Source organism: Eleutherodactylus coqui, chromosome 7 (genome assembly GCF_035609145.1).
Source record: "Eleutherodactylus coqui strain aEleCoq1 chromosome 7, aEleCoq1.hap1, whole genome shotgun sequence".
Taxonomy (NCBI): Eukaryota; Metazoa; Chordata; class Amphibia; order Anura; family Eleutherodactylidae; genus Eleutherodactylus; species Eleutherodactylus coqui.
The window spans coordinates 112,186,917-112,205,425 of record NC_089843.1 but is presented as its reverse complement, the minus strand read 5'-3'; the positions used below and the strand labels follow the sequence as shown (position 1 = coordinate 112,205,425).

General features: G+C 43.8%; 1 protein-coding gene across 4 annotated transcripts in view; it reads left to right on the top strand.

Moving 5' to 3' along the window:
- Positions 1-18,509, top strand: part of CLCN3 (chloride voltage-gated channel 3) — a 61,703-nt gene that overhangs the window by 26,877 nt on the left and 16,317 nt on the right. For all 4 annotated transcript variants that reach the window (XM_066573539.1, XM_066573537.1, XM_066573540.1 and 1 more), the window contains 8 exons: positions 2,675-2,832; positions 5,912-6,011; positions 6,580-6,767; positions 6,900-7,022; positions 8,089-8,295; positions 9,702-9,782; positions 11,115-11,660; positions 16,948-17,134. In XM_066573539.1, coding sequence (XP_066429636.1) covers positions 2,675-2,832; positions 5,912-6,011; positions 6,580-6,767; positions 6,900-7,022; positions 8,089-8,295; positions 9,702-9,782; positions 11,115-11,660; positions 16,948-17,134 — 1,590 coding nt within the window. The remainder of the gene's footprint in view (positions 1-2,674; positions 2,833-5,911; positions 6,012-6,579; positions 6,768-6,899; positions 7,023-8,088; positions 8,296-9,701; positions 9,783-11,114; positions 11,661-16,947; positions 17,135-18,509) is intronic.

Sequence of the window (18,509 nt, the reverse complement as noted above, 5' to 3'; positions counted from 1 at the left end):
AATGCAAATAATGGATAAATGCATCATTTTTTTTTCTGCAGAGACTTGGTAAAATGTATTATTAAAAATACCAGTTTCATGTTGCAAATTGCTCCAAAAAACGTCTTACTTGCTGTGCACCGCACTATGTGTTTTCAGACACGTTTTTTCCAGTTCGTCCAAAAAAGCTTTTGGCCTAAATCATGCCAAATTGCACCAAATTTTGATGTAAACTTAGGCTAGACCGTCTTAAAATTTGACAGATTTGCCAACTAACTCTGATGAATCTCGTGTATTTTCAGACTGTCTGTCTTAGTTTGCACTACCTTTTAGTCAGTATTCGTAAATGTGCCACATTGCTGTAATGCACTTCACCTGTAATTTATGTGCACATCAAAAACTCAATAGAAATGCCCTAAAACCACAGTAAAAGCACAATTCAAACACCATATGGGAAAAAAAGGTTTAAATTATTGTACCCACTCTTAATTTACCATGATAGTACTATTTCAATGTTATATATATATATATAGAACGCTGTCTGCAGGCTGTCATTTACAGGTCAAAATTCATTAGGAATGGGTAGAAAACCATTTTTCAAGATGCCCAATAAAGTTCAGACTTGGATTGTAGAAGTGAATTTAAGTAGACATACTTTTTTGCCCAAATATCCAGCACTATGCCTGCTTCTCCTACTTTAAATCTTCTGCTTCATACCATAAGATCAAGTTATCTGCCTCTTAAGATGGATGATTGATATTTCGTCGACTGAGGCTCAAAAGAATAGAAGTGTATCTCATCAGATGCATTAAAGGGGTTCTGACATAAAAAAAAAAATTTTTTTACTCACCTTGCCTGGCTGGGACCGATCGCCAGGCATGTCCCCTCCAGCCGGCATCTTCTTCTGTGCCTTGTAAAAGCAGAGCAGGAGCGGTCAAAAAGACCGCTTCCTGCTCTGCTCCGTCCGTCAGGCACTTCCGAGGTGAACGGACGGGCCGCCCACAGCATGCACGTCACAAGCAGTGCTTGCTGTGGGCGGCCCGTCCGTCCTGCTGAACTCTGAGATTCTGCGCATGCGCAGTGGAGACGCGGCCCGTCCTGACTCCTGTCAGAGGGCACCTCTCCACTGCGCATGCGCGCGATCCCGGAGCGGCGCGGCTCGTGCAGGAAGAAGAGGATGACCCCGCTGCTGACAACAACAGAAGAAAAGGTAAGTATAAGATTTTTATGCTTTAGCAGCCATTAAACCATGGGTTCCCTGTGTCCATTAGGCAGACCAGGGAACAATGCCTGCTAAAGCATAAAAAAATTATTTATGTCAGAACCCCTTTAAAATATAAGGTTGTTCATGTGCCTTCCATGAGTGAATGGCAGCAGGAAATGGTACAACTATGCCTCATGGAAGAACTCTGTGCAGAACGTAATAGAGACATGGAGAAATTCCTAATAATATGGCAGCCCTGGCTGGACTTTGTGTCCTCCACGGAGTTTGAGACCCTGTTTTCATAAAATTCCATAAACTTGCATAAACGTTGATAGCTCAAGAAGAGGGAAACAAAGATTGGAATTGTCTACAAAGTGGTAGACACATTGGACTGCCCATGGGATGGTTATACCTGACCTCTCCCTTCCTTCTCAGCAACCCTGTTTTTTTTTCTATTTTCTTTTCTTGTGTTTTTTTTTTTCCCCTCTTCATCCATCTTGGAGCCTAGAGCAATATAATCTAGCAATGAAGATAAGCCTGCGTCGATATGGTTAATTCTTAGGTGTTCGTTTGGTGTATTAGAGACAAACCATGCGACAAGATAGGCAAAGAAAAATTTTATTCTCGCACAAAGTTTGGGCTTGGTTAGTTATGTTTTTGTAATTTATTTTTATATATGTTTCTTGATTTTATGGGGTCCTGCGGGACCTGACTTGTTTGTTTATTGAAACAAAAAATCTTCAATAAAAAAGATTGAACATAAAATATAAGGTTGTATGTCTTAAGTCCCATTTAGACGGGACGACTGTCGGGTAAATGATGCCCGACCCTCGTCCCCGCACATACTAGCTCACATGCTTTTGCACAGGAGCAGGTATTGTTTCACAGTGCGGAGGCTGCAGGAGATTTCACTCCTCGCTCTCCCCCACCCCTCTCCATTTACTTAACATAGCGGCTGTTCAGTACTGAACGGCTGCTATTTACACTGAGCGATCATCGTTCAGGATTTTATGCAGCTTAAAATTCTAAACCCTGATCGTTCAGTATAAACAGCGGCCGTTCAGTACTGAACAGCCCCTATGTTAAGTGAATGTAGAGGGACGGGGGAGAGCGAGGAGAGAAATCTCCTGTAGCCTTCACACTGTGAAACAACAATACCTGCTCCTGTGCAAAAGCATGTGAGCTAGTATGTGCGGGGACGAGGGTCGGGCATTGCTTGCCCGACAGTCGTCCCATCTAAATATGGCTTTACAGATGTTTATACAAGTATAGGTTAACAAAAGTGAAAAATCAGCTCCTTCCCAAACAGATAACGTGTGCATTTGCAGCTTTATTGCCCCATATGTGTAATGTTTCAGCCCCGCTTCGTGGGATCTTTCTCATGGCGCAGTACTGAAATGTTTTCTCACACCTACGTTTTGTAATACTGCTTTTTTCCTTTTTATGTCACATCTTAGTAGTTACTTAAAAACATGGTGCATTGCATCCTAGGAACACACTATACCATGACGAACGGAGGAGCCGTCAGCAGCTCTACTCACTTGCTGGACTTGTTGGATGAGCCTATTCCAGGGGTTGGCACATATGACGACTTCCATACCATTGATTGGGTGCGGGAGAAGTGTAAAGACCGGGAACGCCATAGAAGGGTAAGAAGCCAATTTTATTTCTTTTTGCTCCATTTCTGTGTCTAGATTTTAGCTTTACTGTTTATCATGGTGACAGATACAGAAGGGAATATCCCAGGGGGTAAATGGCACTGACGGTTGTACAGATCTAGCTCTGACCAGATTAAATAAACCAAAAGCTTGCATGATACGTATATTCACCCCAATTTCTTGACTATGTCTACATTGCACCAGAGCTTTATATACGCTACTTAAAAAAAATGTTTTTTTAAGGGAACACTTAAATCACAAATTGCATCTCGATGATCCACCGCATTTCCAGAATCTCACATCTTTCACATGTGCTCAGTGTGAACATTCCCTCATCTGTGAAGAGAACGGGGCTCCATTGGTGGACCTGCCATTTCTGGTGTCTTTTTGTTGATTGCCGGTCAAGCTGCACAATTCTGGGACTATGAGCAGATGTCCCCCTACAAGATGCCAGGCCATCATGCCACTCATGGAGACAGTTTGGTTAGACTTATGCAGCCCAGTCGCCCGCTGGAGGTCATTTTGTAGGGCTTTGTCGGGGCTCCTCCTGTTCCTCCTCACATAAAGGAGCAGATACCGGTCCTGATGCTGGATTGATCTCTTCTATTGCGTTAGTGAGCTCTCCTTGTCTAACAGCCCCTGTCCAGGCATCTGCTTTGTGTTCCCAAGACTGTGCTGGGAGACTCAGTAAACCTTGTGATGGCACGTATGAATGTACCATCCTGGAAGAGCAGGATTACCTGTATAACCTGCAGGTACCGCCTCATGTTACCTGTAGTGATATGGACGCTAGCAAAACCAGGATGGAATTAGTCAGGCAGGATAAGAGAGTAATTGTCTGTGGAAATTACCATAATTGTCTGTGGCAATTGCATAAACTGTTAGTGGAGGCTAATGTCCATTAGCAGTTTATTACCTTCATTTGCGTGTAAATGAGCCTCCAGCAGCTGTTTGCAAATCCCAGCATTTAGTGTGGACTTAGTACTCAGCTGCATTATCTTTGCACGGGCTGTCAGCTAAATAGAATGTAATCAGCTGCTCCTGTGGGGAACATAGTGTGCAGTCCCTGCTATCTACTCTCCGGCTGAACAATGGTTTTTCGTTCAGCCAAAGAGTGAAACATGAAAGCGTTTACACGCAACGATTAGCGCTCAATAACCATCGTCTAAACGAATTTTGAGCGATAATCGTTGCATATTAATGGGGCTTTAGTTTTCAGTCCTTATCTCTTTTCTCCTCTCCCACACTTTCTATCAGTTCATTTGTGACCACAACAAATATAAACTTAGTGGTGCTCTCAAATTGGCTGATGGGAGAGAGCAGAGGGAAACTAAGCCATTATTGCAGCCTCACTGGTTGGTCTCCTATTAAGACTACAGACTGCAGTATTTTATACAGTGATACATAGAAGCTGCAGAAGACAAACAGTGCAAATGTTTATTAAATGACTGCTTTCATATCTGCAACGGAACCCCCGGCTGGAGAATCTGTCCCAGATCCGGCTCAGGATACCAGAAGACGGGGCACCTTATGTAGCACTTATTTTTTCCATCCAAATGCCGGACGGAAAGTGGACGGACCCCATTATAGTCAATGTGGTTCTTCCAGCGCTGTTTGGTTCCGTCCAGAGACAGAGCTGTTTGGACGCAGGGATTCCCATTTTCTGCTCCCTGAATGGAGTAGGAAAGCGGAATCCCTAAGGGCTCATCTTTTTGAATTCTGGGATCCGAGCAGATGATCCGGAGTTCAAGCCGCCCATAGAAAATCACGGGCGTTTGCAGCTTAATTAATGCATGCGGATTTGTTTTGCGGACCTTCTGGTCCAGAAAACAAATCACAGCATGCTCCATTTTGCCGTGGATCCCGCAGGGACGGCTTCCATTATAGTCAATGGAAGCTGTCCGATCTGCGGCACACCCGGAACTGTCACTCCAGATGTTCCGCAGATCCCGGTGAGAAAGCAGGAGATTAAAAAAACAAACAAAAAAATTCCACTGCACATCTGTGGGGGGGGGGGGGGGGGGCGTGCCGTCCGGTGGGCACAACCACATGCCAGGGTGCCCGCCCAAATGCACGGAGGAGAAGACAGACGACCCACATGCATCCAGACTGGTAAGTAATCTCCTCATGCTGCGGGCAGGGTGGAATTCGGCGTCATGGCTCCCGCCTACAGAACCTGACCCGCCCATTGAGGTGGGAAACTACCCTATTACAAAAATAACTGTAAACCCAAAATACATGCATTTAAGTGAATAAAATTGACCTCTACACCCAAAGGGGGGTTGTGACAAATGTTGCATTCATAACATTTAGTTGAACATGACATCAGCTGAAATAATGCTGAGAGACAATGGACATGAATCAGAATTCCTTTGCTCTAATTAATCATTCTGGGATATGTGTTCCATCTTGTGGCTCCCAGACGTGCAGGCAATGTAAAATACACCTTTTGTCAAAAAATAATCCAACCCCTAGAAGAAGTTGGCATTTTGCTCTAAAACCTGGCATACAGTTACACCTCGGGCAGATATGCAAATGATGAGAGTTGTGGTGTGATTAGATGAACGGTCTTGTCACCTGAGGTCCTTAACCTGCCCTATAAAAGGCTCTCAGAGGCTCTTTGTGTGTACTGACCCCTTTTTCCGCTTGTGTAGAGCTTGCTGACTGCTAGACGCCTCTACCTCGCAGTTTAATTCCGTTCTGACAACGCCGTATAGGGGACAGATTTTTTTTTTTCTTTTTGACAATAGGTTTAGATTGGAACTTTTTTTTCTGGTGACACGTTCCCTTTATTGCATATGGTCCTTCCATAATGATTGCTGCATATTTGTTTTCCTTCTCACAGTGGTGTGGTACCCATTTATAATCTAAAAAGACATTGTGCTATTTTTCTTTGATTAATGGGGAATCTTTCAGACGTTGCTGTATAATTGTCTTGTTGAGATATTAATACAATGTGAATATGGCTAAAACTTATGTGGAAAAGACACGTTGGTTGTTTTTATGTTGCAGCTAAATGATAAATATGATATTGATTATTTTACATAAAATCTTGTTTTTCCTCCACTAGATTAATAGTAAGAAAAAGGAATCGGCATGGGAGTTGTCCAAAAGTCTCTATGACGCCTGGTCGGGGTGGCTGGTTGTAACCCTCACTGGTCTAGCTTCAGGTAATATTCACGGGACGCCTCAATTTCACCTTTTTGGAATATGGTTTTACAGACTGAATATTTGCAGAGATTTGTCACTTAAAACTGCAAATCAAAACTTTTGATATTGTATTTCCAATATATCACCCATATGCTTTCAGAAAAGGGAAAATATGGAGGGAATTGTTACCATATCTCAATTATAGCGCTGCGGAATAAGTTGGCGCTATACAAATAAAGGTTATTATAGCACAGTTGAAATGAAGTGGTGATATCTAAAGCTTGCACTTTAATCCTTGAATGACCGTTTACTCTGCGACGCTCTTCCATTATGTCTCATGTTAGTGGACACTGCAGTTATAGGAGATAAGGCAGAAGTAGTTTTAATTTTCTGTTTAGTGCCTATGTTATGGGGGAACTTCCACCTGTAACTTGACCTTCTATAGTTCAGATTGATTTGTCTGTTAATACAAGGACATCTCTTTAGAGGTTAATTTTAAGTAATTCTCATGTTATTTATTTCTGCTAGTAATGGTGTTTTCAGGCTGTTCTTGGATTTTCTCTAATAGTATGTTCCATTGTGCCACAGGTGCCCTGGCAGGCTTGATAGACATTGCCGCAGACTGGATGGCAGATTTAAAGGAAGGAATTTGCATGGATGCATTTTGGTTTAACCATGAACAGTGCTGCTGGGGATCCGATGAAGCCACATTTGAAGAACGAGACAAGTGTCCTCAGTGGAATACGTGGGCAGATCTCATTATAGGCCAAGCAGAAGTAAGTTGGATTATGCAATTCCCTGTGTAATAGAAAGCTTATATATTATATCATTTCACCTTATCACATACTGGAATATCATTATAGCAGCTGTTCAAAGTGGGTAATTTTGTTCCTTTCTTCATTTTTCAGGGTCCTGGATCATATATTATGAACTATATAATGTACATCTTTTGGGCGCTGAGCTTTGCCTTTTTAGCGGTCAGTCTAGTAAAAGTGTTTGCTCCATACGCATGTGGCTCAGGAATTCCAGAGGTGCGTATGATTGGGTTCTGAGTACCTTACACTATTCTTCACCTTCTGCTCACCTGGGATGACACAGGTTATGGGAATAAACTATTGGTAACCTGTCCTTAGGATAGATTATTAATAGTTGATTGGCAGGAGGGTGCACTGCTTGGGATCTTCGCCATTAGCAGATTGTAGAGGCGACTCGGGTGAGTGCCACAGACTCTTCTTGGACCTGTGTTGTCGCATTTATTAGTCACGGAGCCTGAGAGCGGCGTAGTCCTATACAAGTGAATGGGAGCTGCAATACCAGGCCACTGCTGCTGTACAGTGTACGGTACTGTGCCTGGAATGGACTGAAGGAACAGCGGCACTCACCAGGACGCTACTGTCACTTCCATCAACTGATTGGTGCTGGTCCACTATTAATGACCTGTCCTGAGAATAGGGCATAAATAGTTTACTACTGGAAAACCCCTGTAATCATTGTCTTACATTACAGGTGGACTATTGATCCAAGCTATTATATATTATGGAGAACTGGTAATACAGAACAAAGTGCTTATAAGATTTGTAGGCGTAATGCACTGACTATATCTACTTCAGTACAGCTAATGGATCTGCAGCACTGTCCTCTTATCATAGTTGTAGTCACCTGAATTGATTTATACGTATTAAGAGACAGTGAACTCTGATCCCATTTGGCGAGAACTGCCATAAACCATATAGTCATAGTTGGGCATACAGCCATACTAATATCAGCATATAGTGATTACTTTGCTAAAATGTCAGATAACTGTATGTGAGTATGTTCACATGGGGCAGAAATGCTACAGGATATCCTCAGCGGAAAATTCTGCAGCATTTCCACATTCAAAACGTAGTCAAAATCCGCACCATTGGAATGGTTTTTGGCAGATACGGTGCTCCCCTCACTTACCAGGTGTTTGTGCTATGTGAGTGTATTCATGCACTGTATAATACTCACATAGTTTACATGCGCCGACATTTATAGGTTGTTTAAAAATGGACTGATTTATCTTTGATGCATAAATGTCATTTCTTTATTAAGAATTACATTATTATTTTACAGATTAAAACCATCTTAAGTGGCTTCATTATCAGAGGTTACTTGGGAAAATGGACCTTAATGATCAAAACCGTCACACTGGTACTTGCCGTTGCTTCAGGCCTAAGCTTGGGGAAGGAAGGCCCCTTGGTACATGTAGCTTGTTGCTGTGGAAATATATTTTCCTACCTCTTTCCCAAGTACAGCACAAATGAAGCAAAAAAAAGGGAGGTGAGTCATGTACTAGATCATCTCATAGCACTCTACTACTGAACTTATCTAGGTGAAGAAAGGAATAGGGCTCATGTCCACGACCGTGTTTTCACCATGCATTCCACAGCCGCGTGATCCGCAGTGAATGGAGTCAATGCAAGTAAGTCCACGGACTTTCATTGATCCATGCATGAGGGTGAAGTCACACGAACGTATATCGGCTCGATTTTTACGCCGAGCCGATATACGTTGTCCTCGTGTGCAGGGGGGGGGGGGGGGGGGAGGATGGAAGAGCCAAGTGCAGGAACTGAGCTCCCGCCCCCCCTCTCTGCCTCCTCTCCGCCCCTCTGCACTATTTGCAATGGGGAAAGGTGGGACGGGCGCGGGGGCTAATTCTCGGAACTTAGCCCCGCCCCCGCCTCTCCCATTACAAATAATGCAGAGGGGCGGAGAGGGGGCCGGGAGCTCAGTTCCTGCTCCTGGCTCTTCCATTCCCCCCCCCCCCTTCCCCTGCACATGAGGACAACGTATATCGGCTTGGCGTAAAAACCGAGCCGATATACGTTCGTGTGACTTCACCCTAAGTGTGTGTGTAGACACTGCATATCGAGCAGCATGAGCCCTATACATTCGTTTAAGTAGTGTATAAGACGCTGTCCATATACAATACATTGCATATGGGCGGCGTAAAACGCTGCGGAGAGACTCACAGCATTTTACCAATGTGTTCATGGGCATGAGCCCTTAAGCTTCAAAAATACTATACTTTTGCTGATTAGTCTTCCTTTGTCTCTGGATCAGTGGCAGAAATGTAATAACTGTTCAAGCTTCTTATAATTAAAGATAATATGTCACCATCTTTTTAATGCCCTCCCTAAGGTCCGCATAAGATGGTGACAGAGGCTTGGTGTATGCATTCAGTGGGTTGGAAGAAACTTGCATCTAAGTAGTAGCAACCACGCACCGTGGATTAGCCTTTGATATTCATGAGTCTTGGTTGGCCCTATCCATGAGCTCTGCAAGCCATAGCCAGCAGCTCTGTACAATAATTGGGAGACATCTAATAATCAGTGGCCGAAGGGCGGAACTAACCGAATGTCATCAATATGGAGGACTACCTTCTTTAGTCCTTTGTGACTGCTACTAATAAAATACAAGTCTCTCCTAAGCCACTGCGTGTATATATACAGTAGACACATGGCTGCAACCAGTGTACCTGTCACTGTTTTGTGCTGCCCTTGAAAAGGGCAGTTAAAGGATGGTGACACATTCCCTTTAAATCCTGGTAATGGAAAACTAAAGTGCATGTATATCCTGCCAAGTTCTAAGACAATATGAAAAGGATACAGTGACTTGATGACCGGCCCCAAGATAGGTGCTGCGCCATTGCTGTATTTTATCTGCATATTTACTTTGTCTTGTAGGTCCTTTCTGCAGCATCAGCAGCCGGTGTCTCTGTAGCGTTTGGAGCTCCTATTGGTGGAGTCCTTTTTAGTCTGGAAGAGGTAAGAAATATAAGATTATATTAAAGGGATTTGCAATGTATTTTAGGTTAATGAATTGGAGTTAAGAGATTATATATATTTATTTATATTAGTAATTCTATTTTTCTAGAAGCTTCCCTGTGTTGCCATGTTGGGGATAGATGTTTCCTTGTGCTTCCTGTCTCGTCAGTATAGCAGGGTGTGTGCGTTTTATGCAGCTGGCTTCAATGGACAGATAAATGTCACAGAATACATTTCAGCAGTACTCCCGGGTTGTCATTAACTCACCTGCACTCTAAATGATGATGAGGTGATGCCCCCCATCCTGTGCCCATATACAAAGGAGTTACGTAGACTAGGAAGTATCAGCTTATTGTGACTGCTCTATTGGCCAAGTTACAAAATATCGAGAAATATTAGTTTTATGTGGATATTCACATAAAAATGTTTAAAAACATATATTTAGAATAAAACCCTCATTAAGGCCAGTTTCACATCTGCCTTCCGTCGCAAATCCAGCTGCAAATACTGGAAGAAAAAGCAGCGCACGCAGCTCTGTTTCTTCCATTGCAAAACTGGGCGGAAAGTGGGCGAACCTTATTATAGTCAATGGGGTCTGCCTGGTGGGGCTCTGTTCTATCCATAGACAGAACCGTACGGCTGTGTGGACTCCCCATTCCTGCTTCCTGAACGGAGCAGGAAAGCGGAATCCCCAGCACTGGTGTGAAAGCACCCTTACTTATTTTCAATCCATGATCCATTCCTTTTTATTTCTTTGTTTTAGATAGATTACACATTAAAAAGGTATTTTTATTGAAAAATGTCTAACAGCTCTGCGCTAAGGTCAGACTTTTCAAATACAAAATCTGAATCACATTCTTGTTTGTCTAACATCCGGGTCCGGAGGGTTTTACACTGAAACATATAAGACTGCAGTGAAAATGGTGTGAATGAATGTCGTCTAAAGATGGCGCTCATGTTTCAGATCAACAATATATGTACAGCACAAACCCTGAGCCTAAGGAGTTATCCTACTAAACAAATTTATCAGCTATCCCCCGAGCAAGTGATCAATGTATGACTCCGGGACCCCAACTAACCATGAATTCTGCACACATTGAATCCCTCTGGTGAATCTTGAATGTGCTTAAACCGATGGAATTCACCAGTTTACTCTACAATTGTATGCAGGTGTTAAGAGGTCTTATATCACACATAAAGCTCCACTGTATTATATTGTAATTTTTTTTTTTTTTTTTTGTAACTAGGAAAAAGTTTTGTGTAAGTTTGGCGTTACCTAAATTTTGAGCAAAACCACATTTTCATTATCTTTTTTTTTTTTTATAATTCTAGGTCAGTTACTACTTTCCATTGAAGACGTTGTGGAGATCTTTCTTTGCAGCTTTAGTGGCTGCTTTCATTTTAAGGTCAATTAACCCATTCGGAAACAGCCGTCTTGTGCTTTTTTATGTGGAATATCACACTCCTTGGTACCTATTTGAGCTCATCCCATTTATTCTGCTTGGGGTGTTTGGTGGACTGTGGGGGGCCTTCTTCATCCGTACAAACATTGCTTGGTGCCGACGACGCAAGACCACAAAGTTTGGAAAGTACCCGGTACTAGAGGTTATTGTGGTAGCTGCTATCACGGCAATTATTGCATTTCCCAATCCATATACCCGTTTCAACACCAGTCAGCTGATTAAAGAACTGTTCACGGACTGCGGGCCTCTGGAATCCTCCTCACTGTGCGACTACAGGAATGACATGAACGCTAGCAAGATTGTGGATGATATCCCAGACCGGCCTGCTGGTAATGGGGTATACTCGGCCATGTGGCAGCTATGCTTGGCGCTGGTGTTTAAGATCGTCATGACTGTGTTTACATTCGGTATCAAGGTAATTCATTTCTTAAAAGCCTGTTCTTTTTCGTCCAAAGTAATGGGAATCGACTGCAAAGGTTTTAAAAGGTATCCCACCCTAAAACATATAGCCCCTATCCACTGGATAGATGATGAACGCCATCCATGATCTGTGCTTGAGTATTTCCGTCATAGCCATAGACCTGAATTGGAGTGACAGTGCTCATGCTGAACAGTAAAACTTCTCTGTCTCTACTGGGGCCTGACCTGCCAGAATATGATGATGCCCGGTCCTTAAACTAAATTGTGTCTGCTGAACTCAATAGAACATTAAGTTACCCTCACCCAGGGTGAAATCGCTCTGGGCATTCCACAATGGAATACCCGCAGCTATTCCGCTCTAAATCCGCAGTGGCCAAATCTGCACCCAAGTGGTACAGATTTGGCCGCTTTTTAAATTGCGGGATTAACCCTTGTAATTCAAGGGTTGAATTCTGCAGCATAAATCCACAGCCTAAATAGACATGCTGCTGGGGCGTGTTATTGTTATGGCGCGGGATGGATGGAGGGAACTGCAGCTTCGGGCTATAGTTCCCTTTTGGACACCGCATTACAGCTTCATTACTCATCTCACTTGATGGGAAAGAACATTGGCAAATCCTGCAAGTCAGCGGCAGGTCCCCAGCGGTGGAAGGCAGCGGTGTACAGAGCTGCTTCTCTGATATGGCCACAAGCCATCTACTTACAAGGCTGAGATTCAATCCTTATCCAATGCAGTGTACCTGACTGATCGAGTTACACAGCTAGAGGCTGCCAAACAAACCCTGGAACAGCAAACTCTGCTAGACCAACATGAGCAGCATTAGCAAGCTTTATGTAAGATGATGGGTGATGCAGAAAACCGCCATCGGTGTAATAACGTTGGAATCCTGATCTGCCAGAGACGATGCCTCCTTCAGAATTAGTGCCTACGTTACATTCTCTCTTTAACACTATGATGGGGGAGCCTCCAGATGCAGAGTTAGAAATAAATGGGGCCATCGCTCCCTGAGCTCTTCTAAGCCTTGTGATGCAATTTGCAGAGTACATTTTTTTTTACACTGCAAAGGAGGCGATTGTGCGACAAGCTCAGCCCCAGAAAGTCTGAGCTTCAAGTCTTGGTAGATCTTTCCTGGGCCACTCTTGCTAAATGCAGAGCCCTGCACCCATTGTTGGATGTTCTACAGCAGCGGTTCCCAAACTTTTTCAGCAATGGAGACCTTTTTAAAGCAAAAGTTTCTCTTAGAGGCTCAAAACGGGACAGGGGGTGTGGTCTGGGGAGGGGTTAGGGGTGTGGCTTACCGCAGCATGATTTTTACCTCTGTCTTTATAAAAAGGACAGGGCTGTTTAAAGAAAAAAAAAATAGATGGGGAGGAACGCTGTACTGGAGCTCCGTATGTAGCACGGGATGGGCTATTGGTATACGTTATATTTAAAAATTACCATGCTGCGGAAATAAATCCCGCACCACATGTCAATATCCGCACGGGTTTTGTGCAGATTTTTTCCACAGCGTATGGATGAGATTTTCAAAATCTCATCCACTTTGCTGCTACAGTAAATTCCACAGCAAATCCACCCCATGTATTAATCGTGACCCCCTGTTTTGGTGGCATCGGTAGTAATGAGGTCCGCCATTGGTCCCCGCCCTACTCACCGCTGCAGCAGTATCCGGACGGGCTGTAGTCAGGAAGTGAACGAACAGGACCTGCAATGGCATAGCGACATGGATCACATGACCAGAGACGGCTCATTTGATCCGCATTGATATGCCATCGCAGGTCCTGTCCTTCTCTAGAGCCTGTCCGAACACCGCTGCATTGGGGACTAGAGTGGGGACCTAGACCCTTGGTCGGACCCCATGACTATTGCTCATGGAGCCCCAGGGGCACTGCTGTCACAGTTTGGGAAACGCTGCTCTACGGGATAAAGGGGTCTAGTACTCTCGGTGCCACCCTTTTCAACTTCAGACATGCTACAAGAGTGTTGTATATTCTGTCAGATCCCCTGGTGACTTACCCATGGTCACACAGGCTTTGTACTCTCCTGCTACCGAAATACCAGCATGGCTCTAATGCTTCTTATTATTTTCGTCTTCATTTCTTTGGGGTCTACATTCCCTCCATGAGACATTAGCTTCCCTTGAGGTTTCTCCCTGTTATCGCCTTTGTTCTATGGACAAGCCGACACATCTATATGTTGATGTGTTATGTTGTCTGTGCTAGCAAATGTCAACTGTTTCATAATATCAAGCTTCTATATGGCAACTGTCATGTTCTACCTTGATGATTGTCTACTCACTGGTTGATAAGTTGATACTTCACTTACTTGTTCTCTCTAGATTAGGTGCCAGGGAGCAGCATTCTCCTTGTTGGGGATACATTTTTTTTTCTCCTTCTCTCCATTTCCTTCCGTATCAGATCTTCCTTATTTCCTCTGGTCGCGGTCTCTTCCTCCCTTACTTAGTTTTTCTTCTCCTCCTCCTTCCCTCTTTTTATTGTGGTCTTGCACCTTTCTCTTTTTGGTATCTTAGATCTAGATTGCACGGTTCACTTGGTGCTCCTATAGTGTAAAGGAATTTAACCCTTTCCTGCTATAGGACGTACATTTACTTCCTGCAGCTGTAGGGTATGTATGAAGAGAGATCTCTGGCCGATCTCTCTTCATACAACGCGGGCGCCAGCTGTTTCTTACAACTGACACCCGTCAGCAACAGCTCCAATGAGCTGTGCAGCTGATCGGAGTTGTTAAACCTTTAAACGCCGCTGTCAAATCTGATGATTTTAAATCCCCCGAACGATGTTCAGGGGTCCCGTATTCTAGTCACTTACTAAGTTGGTAGGTAGTCCCATTAAATTCCATTGCCCTAAGACTCTGTTGAGGACATACTGGTATTGAATGCACCTCCGCGTCGGGTTCTGTCAAACAATTTCCCACAGGCTCTCTTCCCTATTTCACTCAGTCCTGGGAGAAAAACTTAGACATTTGCTGCTTGGCTGAGGAATGGTCTAAAGAGTTTTTATTTGAACATAAATACCCTTTTGCTTGTTCTGCCTAAGAAGTCGTCTGAGAAGCGCTGCTTTAACACCTTCCTCGCCGTAGTACTGTACTGCACACCACGTTCTCCTAACGCAAACAACCAAAGTATTACTGCGCTGTAAAGGCTCAAGAGGTATCCCATGCCAACACTTGTGGGTGCCCAGGTCGAAACCCAGGCGAATGAAGAAGGTTGGAGATTACCCTGATCTAAGCTGACTGGGGGCATTTAAGGGTTTAACAAGGGGCAGGAGCTCCGTATGTCAGCCCTTTGGCTAACCACAATACAATCGCAGAGGGCCAGTAAGTTGCCATTGCGAGAAGCATTGCAGTGTATTATCTGTAATCTTAGGATCACTTGTTGAAATCCTCTAATAGAACATAGAATAAAAGGAAAAAAGGAAGAGCGTTAAACAACATCCAGGTAAAAATCTTCTCGTTTCGTTTTTTCATTGAAAAAATCGCACGTTCTATAACTCGTACACTAAAATGAATGTGTTATGCGTCATGTACGGCGAACACTTTAGGTTAAAAAAAAGAGAAGGGCAATAGCAGTGATCATAATGGTATCCAGAGAGACTACAGCTTGTCAGGAAAAAACTATTTACAGGTGCATGAACGAAGCGATGCCAAAAATACCATTCCATCCATCCTGACCGCAGATGCTTCACGTGTGCCGTCATGGTGGACTCGTGGAAAGGGGATTAGCGGTTAAGATTAATCAGAGCTTTTGTTGTGCAAAACTGTAAAAACCTAAAAGGTGACTAGAATTGTTGATCCTTTCGTAATTGTCCGGATCAGCTGAATATATTCTCATGACACATTACATTGTGAATGCCTTATTTAGAAAAAAAAAGTTACAGACTACGGCTCGCCGTGCAATGAACAACCCATAGTTGGCTATGTTGATGGCAAAATAGAAGTTCTGGCCTTTTGAAAAGTGGAGATGGAGAAATCCCCAAATCTTGTTGCATCCATAAGAGGTTGAAGAGCTCTTGTAAGATGCCTGGATAAAGACTTGTCTTCACACTACATCTTAATCATGTATGTTTTCTGTTAGGATAGCTCAAAATTCATATAAAAAAGTACCAGATACTGTTGTGAATGGGGTGGACACAATTATCCTCATACTATGAATGATTTTTCAGATGTAAATTCCAATTTTTCACACATTCTACATCTCCCCTCGTGTGTTTTCTTGGCTGATGGTAAGCTTAATACTGTAGTGTATTACAACTGGCAACCAAGATACATCTTCTAAAGCATCACAGCTGAACCAATTGGAAGTGATTTTAGGCCCATTAATGTAAGGCATAATCATTCTGTCTGTAGGAAACAGGAGACCGCATATATCCTTGGCGCACAGCCAGTAGTAAAGGCTTTATTCACATATGGGACATATGGACACCACAGACAAAGATAAAATCACTTAGAAACTGCATTAGACAAACTGTATAAAGCTCTGAGATCCCAACCGTAATGAGGAACGGAAAGATCACGGTGCCAAACCACAATATGGAGGGGATACCGATGATGTAGAAGTGCTCCAGAAAACATCATCGCCCGGTAGCCTCACATTGTACAAATATCAGCAGGAAACTAATAAAGAGCAAATATAGCAAAAGTACAATGCATGAACCAGAGAGAATACCCAGATGCTCCTTCCGCTTTTTCTTACACTGTTCCATGGATGGGTATTGTCTCTGCTGTTTCATGTGTTGTACTTTTTGTATATGATCTCCGTTTTTTGCTAATATGGTTTTAAGTGATTTATATCTTTGTCTGTATATTCTAACAATTATTTGTATGTGAATAAGGCTTTTTGATCATTTACTACTGGATGTGCTCCAAGTACATCTTGTTGTTTGTACAGCGCCAACGTAGTCTGCAGCGCTTTCAGGTAATTTATTTATTACCCCACCACCACCAAGCTGGTCGGTTTTACCAACTTCCGAGGGATGGAAGGCTGCGTCATCCGTGATCCGGCTACCTGAACCACACTGGGATTGAACCTGCAACCTTCAGGTTGTCAGCGAGATATTTGTGCTGCCTCAGCACTGCGCCACACAAGTATATATGTGGTCTCCTTTCTTCTTTGTTTTTTTTCATTCACATTTGGATACACGTCTTTGGCTTCTATTATTGCTGTATTAGTAGTGTCTGTCTTCCTCTATAATAGTACCATAGGGACTGCCAACCTCCATGTGGCCTATCCTTGCCTTGCCCTAACTCTCTCATTGGTTTGCAGGTGCCCTCAGGATTATTTATCCCAAGTATGGCCATCGGGGCTATAGCGGGAAGAATAGTCGGCATTGCTGTTGAACAGCTGGCGTACTATCACCATGACTGGTTCATATTCAAGGAGTGGTGTGAGGTGGGAGCGGACTGCATCACCCCGGGCCTCTATGCTATGGTTGGGGCCGCAGCGTGTTTGGGTAAGTGTGTGTCGGTAACCAGTCCTAATTCCATAATAAAAGGAGCAGGAAGCTACGGTTCACTTAGGCGAGTGCGATACGGGGTCATGAATCCCACTCCCCGCTATGTGAAATCCCCGAGGATATGAGGCGCTTTAAAGTCAAAACAGCCTCACATCGCTTCGGGGATAAACTGCTGTCCTTTTATTCTACCACATTATACCTTCTGCAGAGAAAGAGGGCGGCCTGTAGTGTATAGCTGTATACATAATGGTATTTATCATTCTTCTCTATTAAGTAATACTCTTAATTGTTTTCCAAAATGGGTGGAGTTTGCAGTAAAGTGATATTTATTTCTTGTATTTGCCAATCCTCTCTTTTGTTAAAGGGGTTGTCTCACGCCGAAACGGCTTTTTTTTTTTTCCAATAGGCCCCCCCGTTCGGCGCGAGACAAACCCAATGCATGTGTTAAAAAAAACAAAACGTTTAGTACTTACCCGAATCCCCGCGCTGCGGCGACTTCTTCCTTACCTTACTAAGATGGCCGCCGGGATCTTCACCCACGATGCACCGCGGGTCTTCTCCCATGGTGCACCGTGGGCTCTGTGCGGTCCATTGCCGATTCCAGCCTCCTGATTGGCTGGAATCGGCACACGTGACGGGGCGGAGCTACGAGGACCAGCTCTCCGGCACGAGCGGCCCCATTCACCGCACAGAAGACCGCACAGCGCAAGCGCGTCTAAAATCGCCAGAAGACGGCGATTTTAGACGGATCTATGGCGACGAGGACGCTAGCAACGGAGCAGGTAAGTGAATAACTTCTGTATGGCTCATATTTAATGCACGATGTATATTACAAAGTGCATTAATATGGCCATACAGAAGTATATAACCCCACTTGATTTCATGAGACAACCCCTTTAATTGCCTTAGGCCCCCTGTCCACGGCCGTTGCGGAATATCGCCAGAGATATTCCGCAGCCGGGGAGGAGTGGGGCCACTGTCAGTTCTCTGCGGTGAGCCTATCTGATAGATGGGCTCACTGCAGAGAATCGCAGCATGCCGCGATTTGAATCCTGCGAGCAGAGAATCGCTACAATAGCCTACAAATTGTTTATATGCGGCTGTGAGGGAATGTCCTTTTCGGTGTTCTCGCCCCTAAAGAATCCATTCTGATTGTGAAGCTGTAGATCCCGGACGCTGCCGAATAGTTCCATCCAGTCTGCACATCTATCTGTAGGGGATTACACCAGGAATCTATTCTCCTTGTATTTTCAGAATCCTTTTAGTTAATCTTAGCTGCTAATCCTTATTAGAAGTAATCCCTGATATAAGAATGCTGGTGCTCTATTTGCACACAGACCTCAAACAATTGTTGATAGGTGTATAACAGTGT